The sequence below is a fragment of the Colias philodice genome, chromosome 10, assembly GCF_061535455.1.
Source record: "Colias philodice isolate Cphi_HAF_F1 chromosome 10, ilColPhil1 Martin Lab GWU primary, whole genome shotgun sequence".
Taxonomy (NCBI): domain Eukaryota; kingdom Metazoa; phylum Arthropoda; class Insecta; order Lepidoptera; family Pieridae; genus Colias; species Colias philodice.
The window spans coordinates 7,359,218-7,378,308 of NC_143095.1; the positions used below are offsets into that span (position 1 = coordinate 7,359,218).

Below are 19,091 nucleotides of genomic sequence, written 5' to 3' on the forward strand. Positions count from 1 at the left end.
TCGTTCAGGAGTTTAGAATCAAATTAGGAAATATCTTAAATATATGAATATTGAATATGAATAAACAGATATTTACAAAAAATGGTGAATTTTAATACATTATTGAGGTAAGTATTTAATTTTTATTTTCTCGAGGTATTTGTCTTATTCCCAGTCTTCAGCTGCTTACATAACTAAATTTACTAAATTTCATCGTAGGTAATCGTTTCAGTAGTACATATTTGCGTGAACCATACATCCATATTAGTAGGATGTTATGGTTATGACCTAATTGTTCAACAGAACGTAGATCCTAAATGCGTAACCGTGACCTATATCCTAAATATTGTCCTTATCAATTAAATATTAACTTTATCTTAGAGAGGATGTAAATAAATAAATATCTAAATATTTCAGGACATTTTTTACACACGGCACGATCTGTAATAATATAATATTATACGACATAATAATGAACAGAAGGTAGGTAATAATATTAATATTATAAAAATATATTCAACTAAACGCATATAAACCAGCAGATATTTTAATTTGAGTATATAAATAAAAATGCATTGTATTAACAATATTATTTATTGCACTTCTAAAAATTAAACAATAGTTTTACATAATACCAATTGGGAATTTTAAATAATAACTAGGTACATTTAGTGGAGATACCTCTTCATTTTGTTTCAATAATATCTACCTACCTAATACTAACAAAATACATTTTATAAGAATCACCTTATCATTATATAAATAATAAATTTTAAATAAATACCTATCATAAAATAAGATTTATTGCTATGGTCATTATGCTTAAAAGGGAACATAGTAAATTGAAGATAATGATTAAAATGTACATATTATCGTTAAATATTAAATATTTAATTATTATTTTATTAACTTAATGTTTATTTACGTTTAAAAATAAATCTCAAGTATCTACCTATAAAATTAGTTTTGAATTCATATACAATCTAAATAAAATAATAACATTTCCATAATTTTCTTTATTACAATAAGCAAATACTACTAAATGAATATTTTTTTTTTTTAATATAGATTAAAACTTTACAACATCAAAGCCCACAATACACCAAATAGTAGTGTCACAGAGGACGCAGAAACAACACCAGCATGGCTTCTCAAAGTGGACAGTATACTGGCTTCATGGTCCTTCGCCCAAGATGTAGTTTCCCTCGCTGTGGCTAAGGATTTCCTGGCTAGGGACACGGCGGTATCACCACATTCTGAACAAGATGACAGCCAGGCTTCGAACTGAAAAAAAGGAAGTATCGTCAGCTTTGTTAATTATTCTTATTCTTATTTTTTTTAATAAGTATTTAAAATAAATTAGTCTATATGACGCCAGGAACTGTTGCAATATCGACACATCCGTTGTTATTAAAATTAAAAAAAAAACTATATTATACAACTCAAAAATATATTTATACTAGTAATTATCTATTAGTAAAATTAATTTAATAAACCAAAATTAAATTCTAAAGAAAATTAATGGCTCTTTTTTACGACCCTTTGCAAAGCACCTAATTTATCTAATTTCATTGTTTCTTTAGATTCGATACTATCCATATATTAAAGTTTGATATCAGAACATCTACTCAGTCTTACGCTATTTCCATAGTAACAAGTTTGCATTAACCTTCCCATTAGGTACGTAAAATCAGGAAATTTATTGCAAATATGATCATATTAAACACCAATTAACTCTAATTCGTATCGACCTTGTTAATTTTTATTACATTTGTGTTTTCAACCATTAGCAACTTGATTGTTTTGTCATTGAAAACCACCATCTCATAGTGTCATCTCTACTTCAATAGTAGCTTCGTACTATTAATGGCAGGAGTCCAAATGAGTACATATACTATTTAATGAGGTTACATCTCGTAATCGTATTATGAATGAAAATCTTAGCATATGTATAAGAAATTAAATGTATTTATAAACTAAAATTATCTCACGTAGCTATTATTAGTAGCTATACAGCTTCAAAAGCCTTGTTATATTTTTTAAAATTATCTCGTATTGCAACAGATCTAAATATTATAAACCACTAGCCGCTCCGTGGCTCCTCTCCTGTTGGTCGTAGCGTGATGGTATATAGCCTATAGCCTTCCTCGATAAATGAGCTATCTAACACCGAAAGAATTTTTCAAATCGGACCAGTAGTTCCCGAGATTAGCGCGTTCAAACAAACAAACAAACAAACAAACTCTTCAGCTTTATAATATTAGTATAGATTAGGATGCGAATGAAAATAATATTTAAAAAAAACGAGTGCTTGCAACAAAACAATAATATTCTAAAAATACAAATTATCACCATAGTAAAACGACTTTGAAAAGTCTTAAATTAAATTCGCAAGTCGGGCGCTCTGCCAAGTGAATCATGGACGATTCTCTAAGATTGTAATGATGCATTTGTAGGTCATTATTATTTACAAGACTGTCCTTGCTTTGGTTAGATTTAATAGGCGGGGAATACTGAAATACACCTTTTGACGTAATAGAAAAATACTTTTTTTTGTTGACGTGTGTTCTAAATAATCTATCTATTCTTGTAAATGTTTTGCCGATAAAACTTTCTTTCTTTGGCAAGCATTTTATATGGTATAAAGGTATTATTTTTGTTTGTATTTAACGAATGTCTTCAAAGGTAATATTAAGTTTTTTATTATTAAATTTATATTGAGGTTTTCATATGTGCATTACATAACCATAAACACGACCAAAACTTAACAACGCAGTCCCCAAAGAATTTAAAAATGTTCTTCATTTTGCAAATGGTACTCTGTAGGCACCTGAGTGGCCCTTCCATCATAATAAAAACTGATGACTCTTCCCTTAATTGGCCTTTCAGCTAATTGCTCTATCTGACCCAAATGACCGTTTGTCAAACATCGCTCAGTGGACACACATTGGACTAATGCAAACTGATTCAATGCTTATTTTCACTAATGAACCTTTCTGTTGACTTAGGAGAAATGTTTGGAAATAAATTAAATATTAACAAACTTATATGTTAATGTTTGACAGAACGATGTATTTTTGGACAAGAGTTTGTTGAAATTATTTGGTTGGTCGCTATAGTGTATACCTAATACTATAATTATTATATAGTATATAATAATATTATCTATGGTTATATAGAGGAAAACAAAATTTTATTTTGTTTTTATATCTACTTAACTACCTTTAAATGCAATAAAACTTGAAATAAAATTAAAGTAGACAATTTAGACTTACTTTATCTAATTCTTCTTCAGTATGCATAGCAGATGCTATTTGTGGTAGAACGCTGTCTAAAGATGAGTAACTGTGAAACAACAAAGTTGCATTATCCATTATTTACCATTTCAATATATTAAAATGAAAAAAAAAATCAAAATCCGTTGTCTAGTTTAAAAAATCTAAGCATACATTGGGACAAACAGCGGGAACCGACTTCATTGTATATTAACAAACTTACATTGTTTTCCATAAAGTTACATTCTTATCCAGTTCGTCCAGAACAATAGAAACATGGCTGTAGTTAGAGAGAACACCAGTAAGAGGGACGGTGAGGTCTTGAGCGCGAATAGGACTGTCTTCCACAAGCATGGATACAAGGAAGCTGAAAATACCATAAAAAAGCAAATATATAAACATTAATTACGAACCCTGTTGTATAAAGGATATACCTAGTGATATACTGAAAATATACTCAAATCTTTTATATATAAAAATGAATCGCAAAATGTGTTTGTAAGCGCATAACTCGAGAACGGCTGAACCGATTTCGATAATTCTTTTTTTAATATATTCCTTGAAGTATGAGGATGGTTTTTATGTAGAGAAAACGAAAATATGTACCACGGGCGAAGCCGGGGCGGACCGCTAGTTAATAATATAAACAACTAAATTATAGAGATAAAGATATGCATACCTATCAAATTCACCACAAATAGTTCAATCTCTTGAGATAAGAGATATAAATATATCTAGATGATATATGTATTGATATAGTATGTAAAAGATATTACAGCCATCATGGCAATTTGACCCTTATGTTATATAATAATAAATCTTAATCTCAATTATACCTCAATTAGACTAACCTTCTCAGCTTCTCTTCATCCGTAGTACAGCCCAGTACTTCACCAATAGTACGAGCTTCATTGGCCACATTCGTTTTAGCCATTCTATTCCACATGAAGTCATAATCATCACCATCCCCAAATTGCAAGCCAGTACAGTATGCAACGGGACGCAAGCTTGGTGAAATTCTGTAATATAATCATTGATAATGAGAAATGTAGAATGAATCAATCATTCAAGAACTTACTAACTGAGAATTTTTTGACACAGGTGAATACCTACTAGTAAGTCATAAGTGACCCGTTAGCTACGGACAAACTAACTAAAATAATGCGTTAGTAGCCTCTGAGAATAAAATACTATGTTGTAAAAATTATTATCTCATTGGTAACGCTAATAAAATATAGGAAGCACTTCTAAAATAAACTAATGTGTGGCCAAATTAAATACAATTTGAAGTCTATTGGTACGGTAATAAAGAGTTCATCTGTGGCATATTTTATATAAATAACTATATTTTATAGATTGAATATGAACTTACTCTTTCCCATTATCTTTGAACTCTTTGTATACCGCCAAAGTATTCTCAATGCAACCTTTATGTCCAATCTTACAAGCGAATTCCAGGACTTGCATTCTATTCCTTAAAGTCTCAAAATCATCTGCTTCTTTGACTTCGTATCCAACTTTGCTGATAGCAATATCCATCAGTTTTAAGGAATATGCCTTAAAAATAGAAGTATCTAATGTTAAAATCCTTTAAAACAATTTTAATCACATAGCGTTCGCCATACTTGAACAAATATAATATCCAATTTAAATAAATGTTTTCCATAATCTGTATTACAATTAATTACTTATCTTGCATGTTTACAATGTTTTCTTGTAAAAATACTGAACGATTTGAAATAAAAACTTTTAATCAGGTATACCTACATCAATTTGACTCAAAGCTTTACTGCCCAAATATTTATTTCTCAGCGCCTTCAAATTTCGTATAACAGCGTACCAAACAGTAAAATCTGTTTCTTCTTCCAGAAATTCTAAAACTTCGTGAATCAATTGAAATTCCACCACATCGGCATACAGAAATGCAAATAGATCGTTGACTATCTGCAAGAAATAGATAAAATTTATCTTAATCATAGTTGTATGAACAAGTATATCAATGTGTCTACGTGATGCAACTTTAAAATAATACGTAATATTGGGTATCAAGTAACTGTGTCTTATTGTTAAAGAAAACTTTATAAGCCTTAGTTAATAGTATTAGTACTTGCGGTTTTTTTTATTATTTATGTTCAAATTTTTAAGCTATTGCATATCGCGGGCCTTGAGCGCGGGGACCAAATCCAGAAATTCCGTAACGAAAAAACCTCACGCTCCCCACTCCGACGGACACGGAGGTGTGGCTTGAAGGCATGCTATGCAATAGCTTTACCGCGGCAGTCCCCGAGTGCTACACGTCTTTTTTTTCTATATATTGTGCATAATATTACAGGAAAAGTTAAAAATGCAAGAGGTCTTTCCATTAATTTAGATTCAGAAATTAAAATTATATCAATATCTCATGATTATTTTCGTATTTTTGTTAATGTTTGTATTGTGATTGAATTATATTAACGTAGCATTTATCTCTAGTCGGTAGTCTGTGACTTACCTTAGCCCTGTTTAAGTGGTGTATTTCTTCCCTTTTATTGCTTTTGAGATGGTTCATTATCAACTTCCACGTTTTGTCATCATAATTCACTCTATATAAACCTACCAATTAATCAAAGGATGAGGTTTATAAAATACTATCACAATATGATACCATTGTACATAGTATCGTTATAGGTTTGAAGAATAATATTGTTACCTTAAAAATTATAACTAAGTAATAATGGAGTAGAGTATTTTTAACGGCCCTTTCGTTTTAGAAATACAAGTATCCTTAAAATATTAGTACACAGATATTATGTATATTATGTTCAAAACTTCAAAGTTCATAATGAAAACTAAAAGCCTTTTGAAGTATGCTTATACATAATATGTATATCTATTGAATAGTAACTATGTAAATGATTTTTTTTTATTATAATATTAAAATTAGTTTTAATACGTAAGCAGTTAATAAAAACATGGAAGCAGACAGTTATATGAAGCGTGTAAATAATCTTATTGACATAGCTGCTTCAAGGCTGCTTCATAATTTCAACGTCTGGTAATTAAATTTAAGTAGTATTTAATCAGATAAAATTGCAGTAAACACGTAATTAACAATTTATCGTTATAATAACGTATCTTTATTATTTTATTGTATTTGAATAAATACCTGTCTCTTGTACATTAAAAATAATCCAATTTTCTTCCGTTTGATTTACTTTTATTTCATCTTCTTCAGCATCCATAACAAATACAGGCCTGGTGTTTTCAAAATCAGGTGAACTGCCTGTTGTGTATGTTATGGGAATTTTATACACTTCATCTGAACTCTCTGATGATTTAGTATAAAATCGTTCCTGTTAATAAATAACATTTTAATATTTTCAATCACTATCTGCCGAAATATGATCGTTTAGCGATAGCGTAGTTTTACACTAGTTATTTGCTATCTTTTGTTTCAATTTAAATCTCTTGGAACCTGTTTAACAATACATAACTGTGTTTATATTCTTATTTCTTTTATACTGAGCTATTGTATAATACCTGTTTCAGGGAGACTGTTGCAGTTTCATAATCAACCTCAACATGTAAAATTGGATGCCCGGCTTGGGATATCCACGAACTCATGACACTTGTCAAGTTGTGACCAGGGAATGCCGCAAGGGAGTTAAAAGTGGACGCACCATCTTCTAACGCAGAATATAACATCTCTGGGTAACTTGGCTTGAATTTGCTGGAAAATTCAATTTATAAAACACTATTTATGTATTATCTATTCATACTATTTCTAATTAAAATAAAATTGAGGCAAAAATTGGATGGGATCTTGATCCCTAATTCTTGAATTAGGTCCTTTAATTATTATGAAACGTACATTAACCGGTTCGGTATCTTTGTGCTTAAAATAATTAAAATAAAACATATTAAAAGTATTACTTTTGATCCAAATAAGAATGTAAGCCATATTTGAAAGCATCATCTCCTAAAAAGTGATGCATCATTCGAATAACAGAACCAGCTTTTTGATAGGTAATTGTGCCGAAATGGCCACTGATTTCTGCTGGTGAATTGACATCATTATTTGTTATGGGAACTGCAGTCTTGTCTTCATCAGCGTCATATGCGGAGTAAACTGATCCTATGACAAGCATATTCGCAGCTCCAACATTAGGTTCAATCTATAACCAAAAAGAGTAAAGTCATATTATATCAATTAGTATATACAACAATTAACATAAAATGAACAATTGGAAAAGAAATCTGGGCTAAATGAAATAAAAAAACATAAGTGTACAATGTGTAGATAATGTTACTTACTAAAGCTGTGATATAATCTTGGAAGTAATTAGCAAATCCTTCGTTCAACCACGTATTACTCCACCAATGGCAAGTCACCAAGTTACCGAACCACATGTGTGTAGTTTCGTGAGCCACAATTTGTGCTACTCTGTACTTGTAGTAAGGGTTGGAATCCTCAGGTACATAGAGTAATAGAGACTCTCTATAAGAAAAAAGCAAAAAAATATATTTATGAAAAGATACAAGCAAATTTTAGGAAATGTCATAATATATTATACACAGGCGCAGAAAATTCGTAAGAAAATTTGCAACATACTGATCGACAATCGACATCGAATTTTCATGAATGCCAACTGGAATGCATATTTCTCTTAACTGCAATGTTTTGGCTCTAACGTTATGAATAAAAATAAAACAAACCTATATTTAATCAAACCCCAGTTTTCCATAGCGCCTGCACGAAAATCTGGCAAAGCAATGTGGTCCAACTTCAGATTGCTGTCAACTGAATAATAATCAACACCATAATAATCTCCAAGAGCATCTACGACTCTTTGGCCAAAATCAAAAGCATACGCGGTTTGGTTTGTTGCTTCTGGACGGGTGTAAATACCAAATTCTTTAACACCATTTGTGGTGGTTGCTGCTCCATCGAACTCTGATACCAAGAATGCTACCAAATAAGTAGACATTATTGGTGTAGGATAGAATACTTCTCTTACGTAACCATTCGCCCTAGAAGCAAGTAACATGAAAATTTAATTTTCACTCGTATTAAAATTTTCAAACAGCTAAAACTTTAGAGCATAAAAGTACTTCATAGATTCGGCAGAAGCTTGGCAATTATAAAATCATATTTTTATGATAGATTACAACATGCTGCATAATTAAATAGTATATAAATCCTTACAACGGAATAGTAGTTTGAAGTTTTGTGTTCGTCAAACTTGGTTTAAAGTTTTCTGGTCTGTCTATAGAAAGCATAAACGACGCTTTAAGATCTGGTTCATCAAAACAAGGAAATACTTTTCGCGCGTGTGTTGGTTCCATTTGTGTCGCTCCTAACCACCTAAAATTGTCATTAATCAATTTAATAAATATCGATTAAAATTATTGATTTCAATATCTTTTATTAAAAAAATAACTCACTTTTTAACTCCTTTCTCGATGTAATAGTTTCTATAGAATCCGTTCAGGTCTGTTCTTATAGAACCTTTATAATCAATTTTCAATTCATAATCATAGCCAGGAAGAAGGTCAGTTGCCAAGTTAATGAAAGCGAATGCATATTTCTTATCAAATTCCAAAGGCATTTCTTCTTTCAAACTGACAATAACAGATCCGCTTGTAACTCGTACATCGGTAGAATTAAAATTGAGGTCTTCTGAATGAATTTTGATCTGATTTGTGTTGGTTTCTGTTCTAAATTGTATGCTAACTTCTCCATCAAAGGTGAATGCTTTGTCGTCACCGGTGTCAAAGTATGGTGTTATAGCAATTGAGTATGCTGATGGTTTGATTGGCGAGTTGAGGCGATAATTTGTATCGCATTTTGATAGGCCTACTATAAGACTACAAATAGCCACTTTTAAAAATTGTAGAGTCGTCATTGTTACCTGCATTTGTTTAAAAAAAAATGATCTGAGAAACAGATATGTAGTCCAAATATGAAAATTCGAAAATTCAAACTATTATGTTCAAATTTTATTTCAAAAATCTTAATTTAAATCTAAGAGTATCACTTACAACTCATAAATTATGTAGGTACTTAAGGATTTTGTAATATTATCATTGTTGTATAATTTTTTTATTATATAATTTTCTCATAACTTATATAGATAACATTAACAAATTTACTCACCTATGTACTATGATCTACAATTGAACACTGAAACTAAACATTTTAGGTATTACATACGATAAGATTCATCTCGAGTGTCTTAGAATCTTATCACTTATATTCTTTGATAATACAACGTTATATGTCAAGTATATTCATATCTTGATAATACAGAAGACGGTCTTAATGTAACAGATATAACGTTAAACCTTTACACACTGTTTTCAACAAATAATTATATACTTAATCGATTTTAAGCTAGTTGCAATTGAGGTAAGTACGACGTGTTGATAAAATTAAATAACAAATGACTTTTCTGACTCATTATAATAGTTTTGTTATCACTTGAGAAGTTCTATATTATTGTTGTGTATAAGATAATTTAACTTTTTCTTCTATAATCTATATCTATTTATCAGTTATTATAAATTACAAAATAAATCAATAAAAGCGTGATTTCACGACACCACAAAACTGTTTCTGATAGTAAAATTTACTCATAAATAATAATAAAGGTGATTCCAGTTGATAGAACCTTTGTTGTCAATATAAATTGTGCATAATTACTGCTTGTAAATTATAAACCCAACCTTGCCTTACTATTATTAATGATAAGACACTTCCATTGTATTTTAAATTAAAATGCGGTACTTTACTATTTTAAAATACCTAATAAAGTGTTAATTATGGAAGACGTAACGAATTGTTCCGAAGGATTTAAATAAAAGATTGCGTGATTTAATACAAATTTTATTAAAAGAAGATAAATAAATATATAAATTAAAATAAATATAGTCGGGTTATCTTAACAACAATGCTAAAGATAGCATTAGAAGCATAGACGCTGGGAAGAATGTTGTAGCGGAACCTCTTGCGGCTCGCAGAATCATGGATGCCTTTTCTGTTCCCCACTGCATGTTGGCTCTAGCTGAAGTTATAGCATTCAAACCGGTAGTGGAACCAGGCACAGTCGCCTGATTTGCACGTAACCATTGCTCCATCTGGGAATTGTTTGGAAGAACATTTAGTGATGAGGTACACGTGACATACAAAACAATAAAATGCCTAAAAATTTAAGGGTTAATGATAATAAATATTGTAATAATTAATTTTAATTCATTTAAACTTTTTTTAAAAATTTAGATGAAACGCTAAAATGAAGTTAACAAAGTATATATTTTTCTTATTTCAGCCGCGAAAACGACGATTGATACAAATTTCACGAGAATTTGAAGATAATATGTATTAAATTTGTCCTATACAACCACTGCCATCTCTTTTTATTTCTTATCAATATAACACACAATATTATATTAACCATCTTATTATTTACAACCTACACAACAAAGTAATACTTCCCTTATAAATGAGTAATAAAACAACTTACGTCATTAAGGCCCTCTTCATCCAAATAAGAAGCTAGATTACTGAGTAGGTTCTCAAACCAAGCTGGCAAAACAACCCTGAAAATATAGTCACATAAATGTTTCTTATCTAAAATAGTTAATAGATTGTTACTTAATTGTACGGAACCACAACAAACACCTCATTGATGTTATTGAATAATTTTCTGATATTAATAATAAATACCTAGTATGAAATTCTTAGCGTCAGTTTACTCAGTTTATGTTTACCACGTATTTAAATAGAGATAGAGATTTTGTATCAATTATGTCAGAAACTGAGATTTTAATGATCACATTCGAATTAAAAAAAATCTCAGTGATATCTCATTTCAACATACTTACTTTCTTCTGAAGGCTTCAACTCGGGGTTTTAAAAATTCCAAAGCAGTTTTGGCATTAGCCCGATTGCCCATGTAGAGCCAAGTCATGGCATTTATACTATCTTGCGCTTTTACTTCATGTTGACTCAGTACCATCTCTAAATATCTAACAAAACAAATACATTTAATTAATAACGTGAATATTATTAATATACACTGTTAGTGCAAAAGTAGCTAATATTCCCTCATTATTATTATACGACTTCGTTATTTAAAACGCTAATTAACAAAAACTAAAATGACATAGGTCTATAAAATACCAAGTCAGAGAGTAATTGAAAACTACTGAACCGATTTTCATAATTTTTCATTGCTTACATTTTTTTTCTACAGATTTTTTACCTATAACAATTTAAAGCAGTAAAGTATATCTTTAAAGCGATATTAATAATTCTTCTTTTAATATATTCTGTTGTAATACACAATACTTACTGTTGCACAGCTTGGCTATCAGTCGTACATCCAAGGGATCTAAGCATAGCCACCTCAGCAGCTTGGTTGTTAGATGCTGCCCTACGTTGGTACAAGAACTGCCAGTCACTATAGTTGCCATTGAGAAGGCCTTGGCAGAACACGTGTCTTCTCAAATTGGGGTTTACGCTACAAGGAATAAGATGTTTGATAGTTGATAATTATAGAATTTGGGTAGCGTAATTTAAAAAAAATATAGATAGATCGCTATGTTTTATGTACCTCATATTTTATTTATAGGGTTCCATATTAATCCGTAAGAAAATACAAAAGATCAGCTCTAATTAAAAGCAATCAAATACAAATTTTAATCTGAATAGTGCAAAAAAGTCCTATAAAATCTATTGGGGAAAAAGAAAGGGCTTATACTCATAGTAACTATTTAAATTCGAGAATCAAATATTCGAGAAATATTCGAATTCGAGTAAAAATAGAAATTACTTATATAAAATAGTAAAGAAGTAACTTATAATTCCATCCCGAAACTAAATCAGCACATACATACTATTTACTCACAACAAATGAAAGGAACCGTAATCGGAATTGCGTGATTCAAGGCTATTTGTTAAAGATAAATTTAGGTAATGATGTCGATGCGAAAACATTAAAGGAAATTGACCAAACCCTCCTAATGTTCAGATTATTGTACACATTATAATGTTTTTACAAAAAATAAACTCACAGGCCAGTAATAGATCAAGAGCCCACGACGGCCAGACTTTCCTTTCTTTCGGAAAGTTGAAAGTTTCTCTGTATATGTCTCCGATACAGATAAGAACGACTAGCGACTATCAAGTTTGGGTTGTGGTTACTTTGGCAGGAAACAGGTAGTAAAGTTGTATAAAATAGTACCTAACTTTCATTATAGTTTAAAAGCTAAATTTTATATATGTTACTTGGGGACCTATAAAAAGATATTACCTTAAGAGCCAGACAGTTTTCATGGTTCTTACATCTAGCCAGACACATTTAAAAAATAACTAACATATCATCAAATTCACATAACTACCTAAAAGCGTAACAAATATGAAATAACCCACTAAAAACATTAGTTAACTATAATTATTAAAAAAATAAAAGTATAATATATAAGAAATAAAGTTATTACTTATCTTTTACTTAGACTTATGTTGATGGAATTACACGTATCCCGATGACTTTTTTATTGTGTCATCGAGATACGTGAAATTCCATCAACATAAGCCCCCGTAAAAGATAAGTTATTTCTTATATATTATACTTTTATTTTTTTAATAATTATAGTTAACTAATGTTTTTAGTGGGTTATTTCATATTTGTTACGCTTTTAGGTAGTTATGTGAATTTGATGATATGTTAGTTATTTTTTAAATGTGTCTGGCTAGATGTAAGAACCATGAAAACTGTCTGGCTCTTAAGGTAATATCTTTTTATAGGTCCCCAAGTAAGATATATATAAAATTTAGCTTTTAAACTATAATGAAAGTTAGGTACTATTTTATACAACTTTACTACCTGTTTCCTGCCAAAGTAACCACAACCCAAACTTGATAGTCGCTAGTCGTTCTTATCTGTATCGGAGACATATACAGAGAAACTTTCAACTTTCCGAAAGAAAGGAAAGTCTGGCCGTCGTGGGCTCTTATATTATAACGAAGTTAATATACGTAATATTAACTACTATCGTAGACAAAACGTAAGAGTAAATGATTAAAAGAAGATATCCATTCATATCATTATATATTCAGTTGATTAAATGCTATTGCTTATCAGACACGATTTTTGTAAAGTCGTCTGTAAAGTCTACATCTATTTTATTTTAATTAGCAAGTCATTGTATAAATTAACATTTAATCACAGGGAAAATGCTGTAGCATTATGAGTGACGATTCCTGACATTTAACAAATAAATTTTTCCATGATTTTTCCTTCTTGGAATGAGAGAAAATAATTTATAACATTTAAATCAGACGTTTGATAAATATGATCATTGTGTTTCTTAAATTATGAAATTAGGTTGCAGATTATTTCCTTATAATAACACCAATAATTTTTACTATCTAAACATATAAATTGCATTACATTGCATCATTATGCACCATAATTTCCCCAGTAAAATTAACTGCTATTTATATTTATTATTTAGAAAATCAAATCTAAGCTAGTCTAGTCTAGGCAAAAATAATATCAAAGTATCCTACTCTGGATAAATTCTTGTTATTTACAATTAGAGTTACCTGATTCCATTGTTCCTCAAAGCATGGAATTTAGCCATGGCATCTTGAATGCAACCTTCGTGACCGATTTCACAAGCGAAATTAAGTAAGAAGAATCTATTTAGCGTTCTGCTGATGGGTTCTCCTTCTCTTACGTCATATTCTATATCGTCAAGTACATTTCGCAAAAATCCAAGTAGAATTTCCTGTTAAATACATCAGCATTAATAATTATTTTACGTTATTTGCATCATATATTTTAATGTGTATATACACTAATAATATTATAATGAGGTTATTGCTTGCAAGTTACAATTATTTGTAAAGAATGCGAAATTCATATTTTTACGATGATTTAAACCTTTTTTTAAGAAACAAGATGCAGATAGTTATTTTAATGATGATAAGTTGATAATTCTTTAATAATGTGACAAATACTTACATCAAACTCTCTTAGAGCATCAGGCATGTGTCGGAATCTATTTCTTAACCAAGAGAAACCAGTGATAGCTGGATACCAGGAGTAGTAGCTAGTGTCTTTTTTAAGGAAGTCCAAAACATGGAAGCCGAGATCATAACTCATTCTTTCAGAGCGCATTAATGCGAAAACGTCGTCGACGATCTAAAAAATATTTAACAAAATTTAATTTTGTTAGGAATTGGTGTGGCTTGGTTACTTTAAAAGCATTACTCAACTCTTTAACAAAATACATATATGTGAAACTGATAAATCAATAAAATAAAGCAATGATACAGTCATTATTCCAAACATATTTCATTAATTACCTGAGCTCTATTCAGATGATGAATGCTGGTATGATTCTTTTGAAGCGCATCAGCAATCATTTCCCACGTGTGCGTGTCATAATTCACTCTGTAGATACCTTAAAAATAATTATAGTTGAAATTGAAATATCGTCTACTGTGGAAATTGAAAATTAAATCTTAGTATTGTACTAAGATTCTTACCCTTTTGTTGTACATTGAAGATTACCCATTCATGTCCTGGATCTTTTTGTATCTGATAGTCTCTGCCCGTCATGATGTGGGATATTTTAAAATTGTCCCAATCTGGGTTATTACCAGTAGTGTACGTCAATGGTATGGGCCAGAGCTGTTGGGTCTGTGCTGCTGAAGGACTGATGAAGAATCGTTCCTGGAATAAATGTCGAATATAATAGGGGTAAAACAACTTAGGATATTTTAACATACTAAAAATAAATTGAAGTAATGTTCTAAGAACAACATTTAAATTCAATGATTGTCTTCATTCCAAGGGCACATATAATTCGTAATTATTTTATAAGATTGGTTAATAATTTTAAAGATTCATAATAATAATAAAGAGATACCTGAGTAATGTTTATTAGTCCAGTCTCCATATTAACATTGACATTAATCACAGGATAACCTCTTTCTTCTACCCAGTACCGGAAAATAGCAGCAATGTCTATATTTAGCCCGTCTTCTACAACTGCTTTTGCAAAGTTATCGTAAAGGTCCACGGGAAAAGCATGTTCATAAGATCTGAGAAAAACGTAAATATTATTAAAGAAACCATCGACTGCTTCGGTATGATTGAAGCGTTTAAAAAAATATATGTGAAAAATAATGTGTAAAATTTGTTTATTTATATCTTTCAATATGATCAACTTACTTACCTGTCTACTAAAAAGTAATTGAGGGCTTTCTTAAACGTACTTTCTCCCATTAAATATTTCAACATGACCAGTAAAGAAGCACCCTTTGTATAACTGATTCCTGAGAAATGGCCCGTTACTTGTGTTGGTGTATTTACTGTGTGTTCCAAAGCCCTGGTGCTTACTGCAGAGTCTGATGATAAAGCACTTTGCAGGGAGAGAATGTTAAATTGGTCACCTACTTCAAGCTCTTTATAAACCTGCAAATTATTAAAATTCATGTGTGGGTAACAAAGTATGGTATTAAAATTGTATAAGGGTAATCATAACAGGTAACCGAGTAACTGACAGATATGCTCAAACCATGTAACAATGATTTTTAACACGAAAAGTCTTCAATTTCCATAAGTCTAATACGCGCTTAAAATCAAAAGCAAGGTGGCAAGAAAATATTGAATTGCGAAAATGTTAAAAAACTTACTTCATGAGTAGCAAAGTATTCGAAGTAACTTGCGAATCCTTCATTAATCCAGACATTATCCCACCATCTACATGTTATCAGATTACCAAACCACTTGTGAGCCAATTCGTGCGACGTGATGGTGGCAATGTAGAATTTGTCAAAAGCATTTGTTTCTCCTGATTCGTATAAGAGACGTAATTCTCTGAAATCAATTGGTTATTTTTTTTCGGTCTTGTTAAATATACGATTGTTACTTGAAAAATAATTATTACACGTACGTGACATTATAGAGGTGTTAAGAAACTGACTATTGGCAAATATCCTTTTATCACATACCTATAGGACACTAATCCCCAATTTTCAGTGGCTCCAGAAGCCCAATCAGGAGATGCTAATTGATCGTTCTTCAGATTATCATCCATTGCATAGTAATCAATACCCAAGTACTCAGAAAACCAGGCAGTTAACGGAGGTCCTACTTCCAACGCATAAGCACCTTGATCAGCTGCATTCGGCCTTGCTATGATGCGATAAGGATGAGTATTATTATTATTGCTTGCAATTACTTGAAACTCTTCACTTATATGAAAAGAGATCAAGTATGCAGACATCCTTGGTGTGGTGTGGAATACTTCTTTGACGCGATTACCAATACTGGAAGGGAAAGAAAATATCCGTCATTTTGTAATTTATAATGGTGATGATTTCTTATTGACTTCTTCAAAGTAATACTATTTATACGTATATAGTTTAATTTGATACATAATGTATATACGTTATAACAATAAAGTTATACTAGGAGAATGGCTTATTAACTTACATTTGATGAGATTTAAGAGGCATATTAGCGTATGTTTCGGTGAAACTTAAAGGTCGGTTAATAATAATGTCAAATGTTGATTTAAATCCAGGTTCGTCGAAGCACGGGAATGCTTGTCTAGAATTTGTTGGTTGTAAATGAGTAGCCGCATACCAACTGAAAGGAAATTATACATTAGTGTTTCATGTAATTCCAATTTTGTTAAAATAGTTCGAAATGACAATCAAACCTTGACCAGCATAATGCATCAGACTGATGTTTGTTTGTCTTTTCAATCTAGAAGTTTTACAGCAATTTCAAGAGATACCTCATGTGCATTAATTTCTTAAAACACTGTTGTACTTACTGCCTCTTTCCATCATTTCCAACATAACTTCCTCTAAAGACCCCTCTGGAGAGAGGAGTCTCGTTGATGTTACCGACATAGTCTATACTTATTGTATAAGTTTCATTCAAGGTTAGAGTAGTTCCTTGTACCAAATTTATCTTCAGAAAATGATATTCCCTTAACCTTTCAAATGGAACCATTGGATCCATAAACAATAAAGCTCCTTTACTATCGGTTATAGTAATAGCCCTTATTTCCCTGACATTTTCGTGTATTACTAATGAAGTTATGCCGTCTTTCAATGCCTGAAAAGATCCATAATTAAATGTGAAATATTTGAGCAGTTAATGACTTTTTCAGTATCAAACTCATAATGCCCTTTTAGATAAGGTAAGAGATATGGGAATTTTAATTACTTAGCTAGCATTAATTTCTTCAAAGGAATAAGTTCCGATTTCATAATTTCATTTCATTCATTATTTATATTGAAGATTTAAATACAAATTAACTAATTTAAAGCAATAATATTATATTAAATTCGTAAAAAAGGATAAAAACAAAAATAAAGTTCAACTTTTGTCAGCCAATACAGGACCAATTTTACTCTACTGGTGAAAGATTTTCCAAAATCGATTAGGTAGGTCTAAGTTTTATAGAAATAATCAAATCTTTCCTCTTAATAAAATCAATAAATCTCACCTTCACATTAATAGTGACAACGCCATCAAAAGTAAATGCTTCGTTATTACCTTCCACCTCAAAGTATGGCGTGATTTCTACTTCAAAGTGTATAGGATCTAAATCTTCTGGTAACCTGTAAATTTCTTCATCAACGCTATTGAAGAAAGCTGGTTCCTCAACATCTAAAGGGAACTCTGATTTAACTACCGCCAATAGAGCTGGTAAGACTACCAGCTTTAGAATAAGAGACATGATGCTGGAATAAAAGAGAAGTTGATAAATGGTTATGAAACTGTTATGTATATGATTTCGAAATCATGTTACGTCATAGATCGAGAGAAGAAATTTCAAAATGTTTCCATAGGAACACCCAAAGAAGAAATATATTATGTGCATGAAAGAAAGGAATTATTTTAGCTCAATATTATGGTGAAAAAGTTACCTGATATGTAATTATTGCATTCCGTACACTTGTAACCCGGCTTCAAGGAACCTACTTAGTGGTGAATAAAAAACATTAACCTTATCAAAGATATTTTAATTGCCCGTCCTATACTTTATCAAGAATACAAGGGTGATAATGAATTATTATCAATCTACTTATCAAAATATAATTTAACAAACCTTAACGTTTCGTATATTGGACTTGAAAATTATGTTTATCAGTAATTAATTACAAAACAATACCGAACTTAATACATGAACTGAAAGATGTATCTGCCCATTTGTTTTCTATGTTAATTTCTTTTTCTTTATGTTCGTACACTACTAGGTATTCTAATGTTTACAAGTTTAGAGTTTTCGTTTTCTAAATTTGCACATTTCTCAAGCTTTTTATTCATTTTCTCAATAAACCATATTTACTAAAGTGTATTAAGTTTTGTTCTAAGAAATATTTGTACATTTATGATTTTATCTCTAGCCTAGATATTCAATAATAATGAAATTTTTATTTTGATCGTTTAATTGATTAGAATTGAGACGATTCATTTAGGATTAACAAATTGCTTATTGAAACCTATTATTGTAATCTCAATTATTTTCTAGTCATTTATGATATTAATTGTTATCAAATTTTATTTGAAATGGTCCGTATCAATATCAATAATATTCAATATTCATAAACCTTGATAGAATACATATTAGTGACGTAATAATGCCCTAAATATTATTAATTGATTATGTATCAGTTTATATTATTTGATAAGTAATTATTATTGTTATCGCGAGTCACGTGCCATCTAATACTAGTACTTTCTAGTATTTCTGAATAATTTAAAGTTGCGTGAAAATTGGCCCAATTGTAATAGTTGACTGACCAACTGAAATGAACTTAAT

At 30.5% G+C, this 19,091-nt stretch overlaps 2 protein-coding genes and 1 long non-coding RNA gene across 3 annotated transcripts; 1 reads left to right on the forward strand and 2 right to left on the reverse strand.

Moving 5' to 3' along the window:
* Window positions 1-554: 554 nt before the first annotated feature.
* LOC149485277 (membrane alanyl aminopeptidase-like) lies at window positions 555-9,486 on the reverse strand. Its single transcript, XM_089700063.1, has 15 exons — window positions 9,391-9,486; window positions 8,679-9,145; window positions 8,440-8,598; window positions 7,950-8,264; window positions 7,548-7,731; window positions 7,167-7,408; window positions 6,774-6,963; window positions 6,400-6,586; window positions 5,746-5,846; window positions 5,022-5,198; window positions 4,627-4,811; window positions 4,106-4,273; window positions 3,478-3,621; window positions 3,255-3,324; window positions 555-1,263 (listed from the first exon to the last, which is right to left on the reverse strand). The coding sequence occupies exons 2-15, from the start codon at window positions 9,137-9,139 to the stop codon at window positions 1,057-1,059; spliced, it is 2,790 nt and encodes a 929-aa protein (XP_089556189.1). The 5' UTR covers window positions 9,140-9,145; window positions 9,391-9,486; the 3' UTR covers window positions 555-1,056.
* Window positions 9,487-9,530: 44 nt separating this feature from the next.
* Window positions 9,531-10,608, forward strand: LOC149485278 (uncharacterized). Its single transcript, XR_016316205.1, has 3 exons — window positions 9,531-9,642; window positions 10,232-10,404; window positions 10,562-10,608. It is a non-coding gene; the product is annotated as an uncharacterized LOC149485278 (long non-coding RNA).
* LOC149485279 (membrane alanyl aminopeptidase-like) lies at window positions 10,104-18,294 on the reverse strand. The gene is made up of 16 exons (XM_089700062.1): window positions 18,196-18,294; window positions 17,772-18,009; window positions 17,091-17,377; window positions 16,745-16,900; window positions 16,261-16,578; window positions 15,943-16,126; window positions 15,483-15,721; window positions 15,174-15,348; window positions 14,791-14,977; window positions 14,608-14,705; window positions 14,264-14,443; window positions 13,843-14,027; window positions 11,588-11,755; window positions 11,118-11,261; window positions 10,757-10,832; window positions 10,104-10,370 (listed from the first exon to the last, which is right to left on the reverse strand). Exons 2-16 carry the CDS (start codon window positions 18,003-18,005, stop codon window positions 10,170-10,172), a joined length of 2,832 nt encoding a protein of 943 aa, XP_089556188.1. The 5' UTR covers window positions 18,006-18,009; window positions 18,196-18,294; the 3' UTR covers window positions 10,104-10,169.
* Between the last annotated feature and the right edge of the window lie 797 nt (window positions 18,295-19,091).

Bases quoted from the DNA above. Each gene is read 5' to 3' on its own strand.
- LOC149485277 (XM_089700063.1), bottom strand. From the start codon at position 9,139: ATGACGACTCTACAATTTTTAAAAGTGGCTATTTGTAGTCTTATAGTA. The intron at 4,812-5,021 runs GTAGGTATACCT...TCTATTTTTAAG, and splicing joins AAGCTTTGAGTCAAATTGAT to GCATATTCCTTAAAACTGAT. The intron at 4,274-4,626 runs GTAAGTTCATAT...ATTATATTACAG, and splicing joins TTCAAAGATAATGGGAAAGA to AATTTCACCAAGCTTGCGTC.
- LOC149485279 (XM_089700062.1), bottom strand. From the start codon at position 18,005: ATGTCTCTTATTCTAAAGCTGGTAGTCTTACCAGCTCTATTGGCGGTA. The intron at 16,901-17,090 runs GTAAGTACAACA...ATTTCCTTTCAG, and splicing joins GGAAATGATGGAAAGAGGCA to TTGGTATGCGGCTACTCATT. The intron at 15,722-15,942 runs GTAAGTTTTTTA...AATAATTTGCAG, and splicing joins AATACTTTGCTACTCATGAA to GTTTATAAAGAGCTTGAAGT.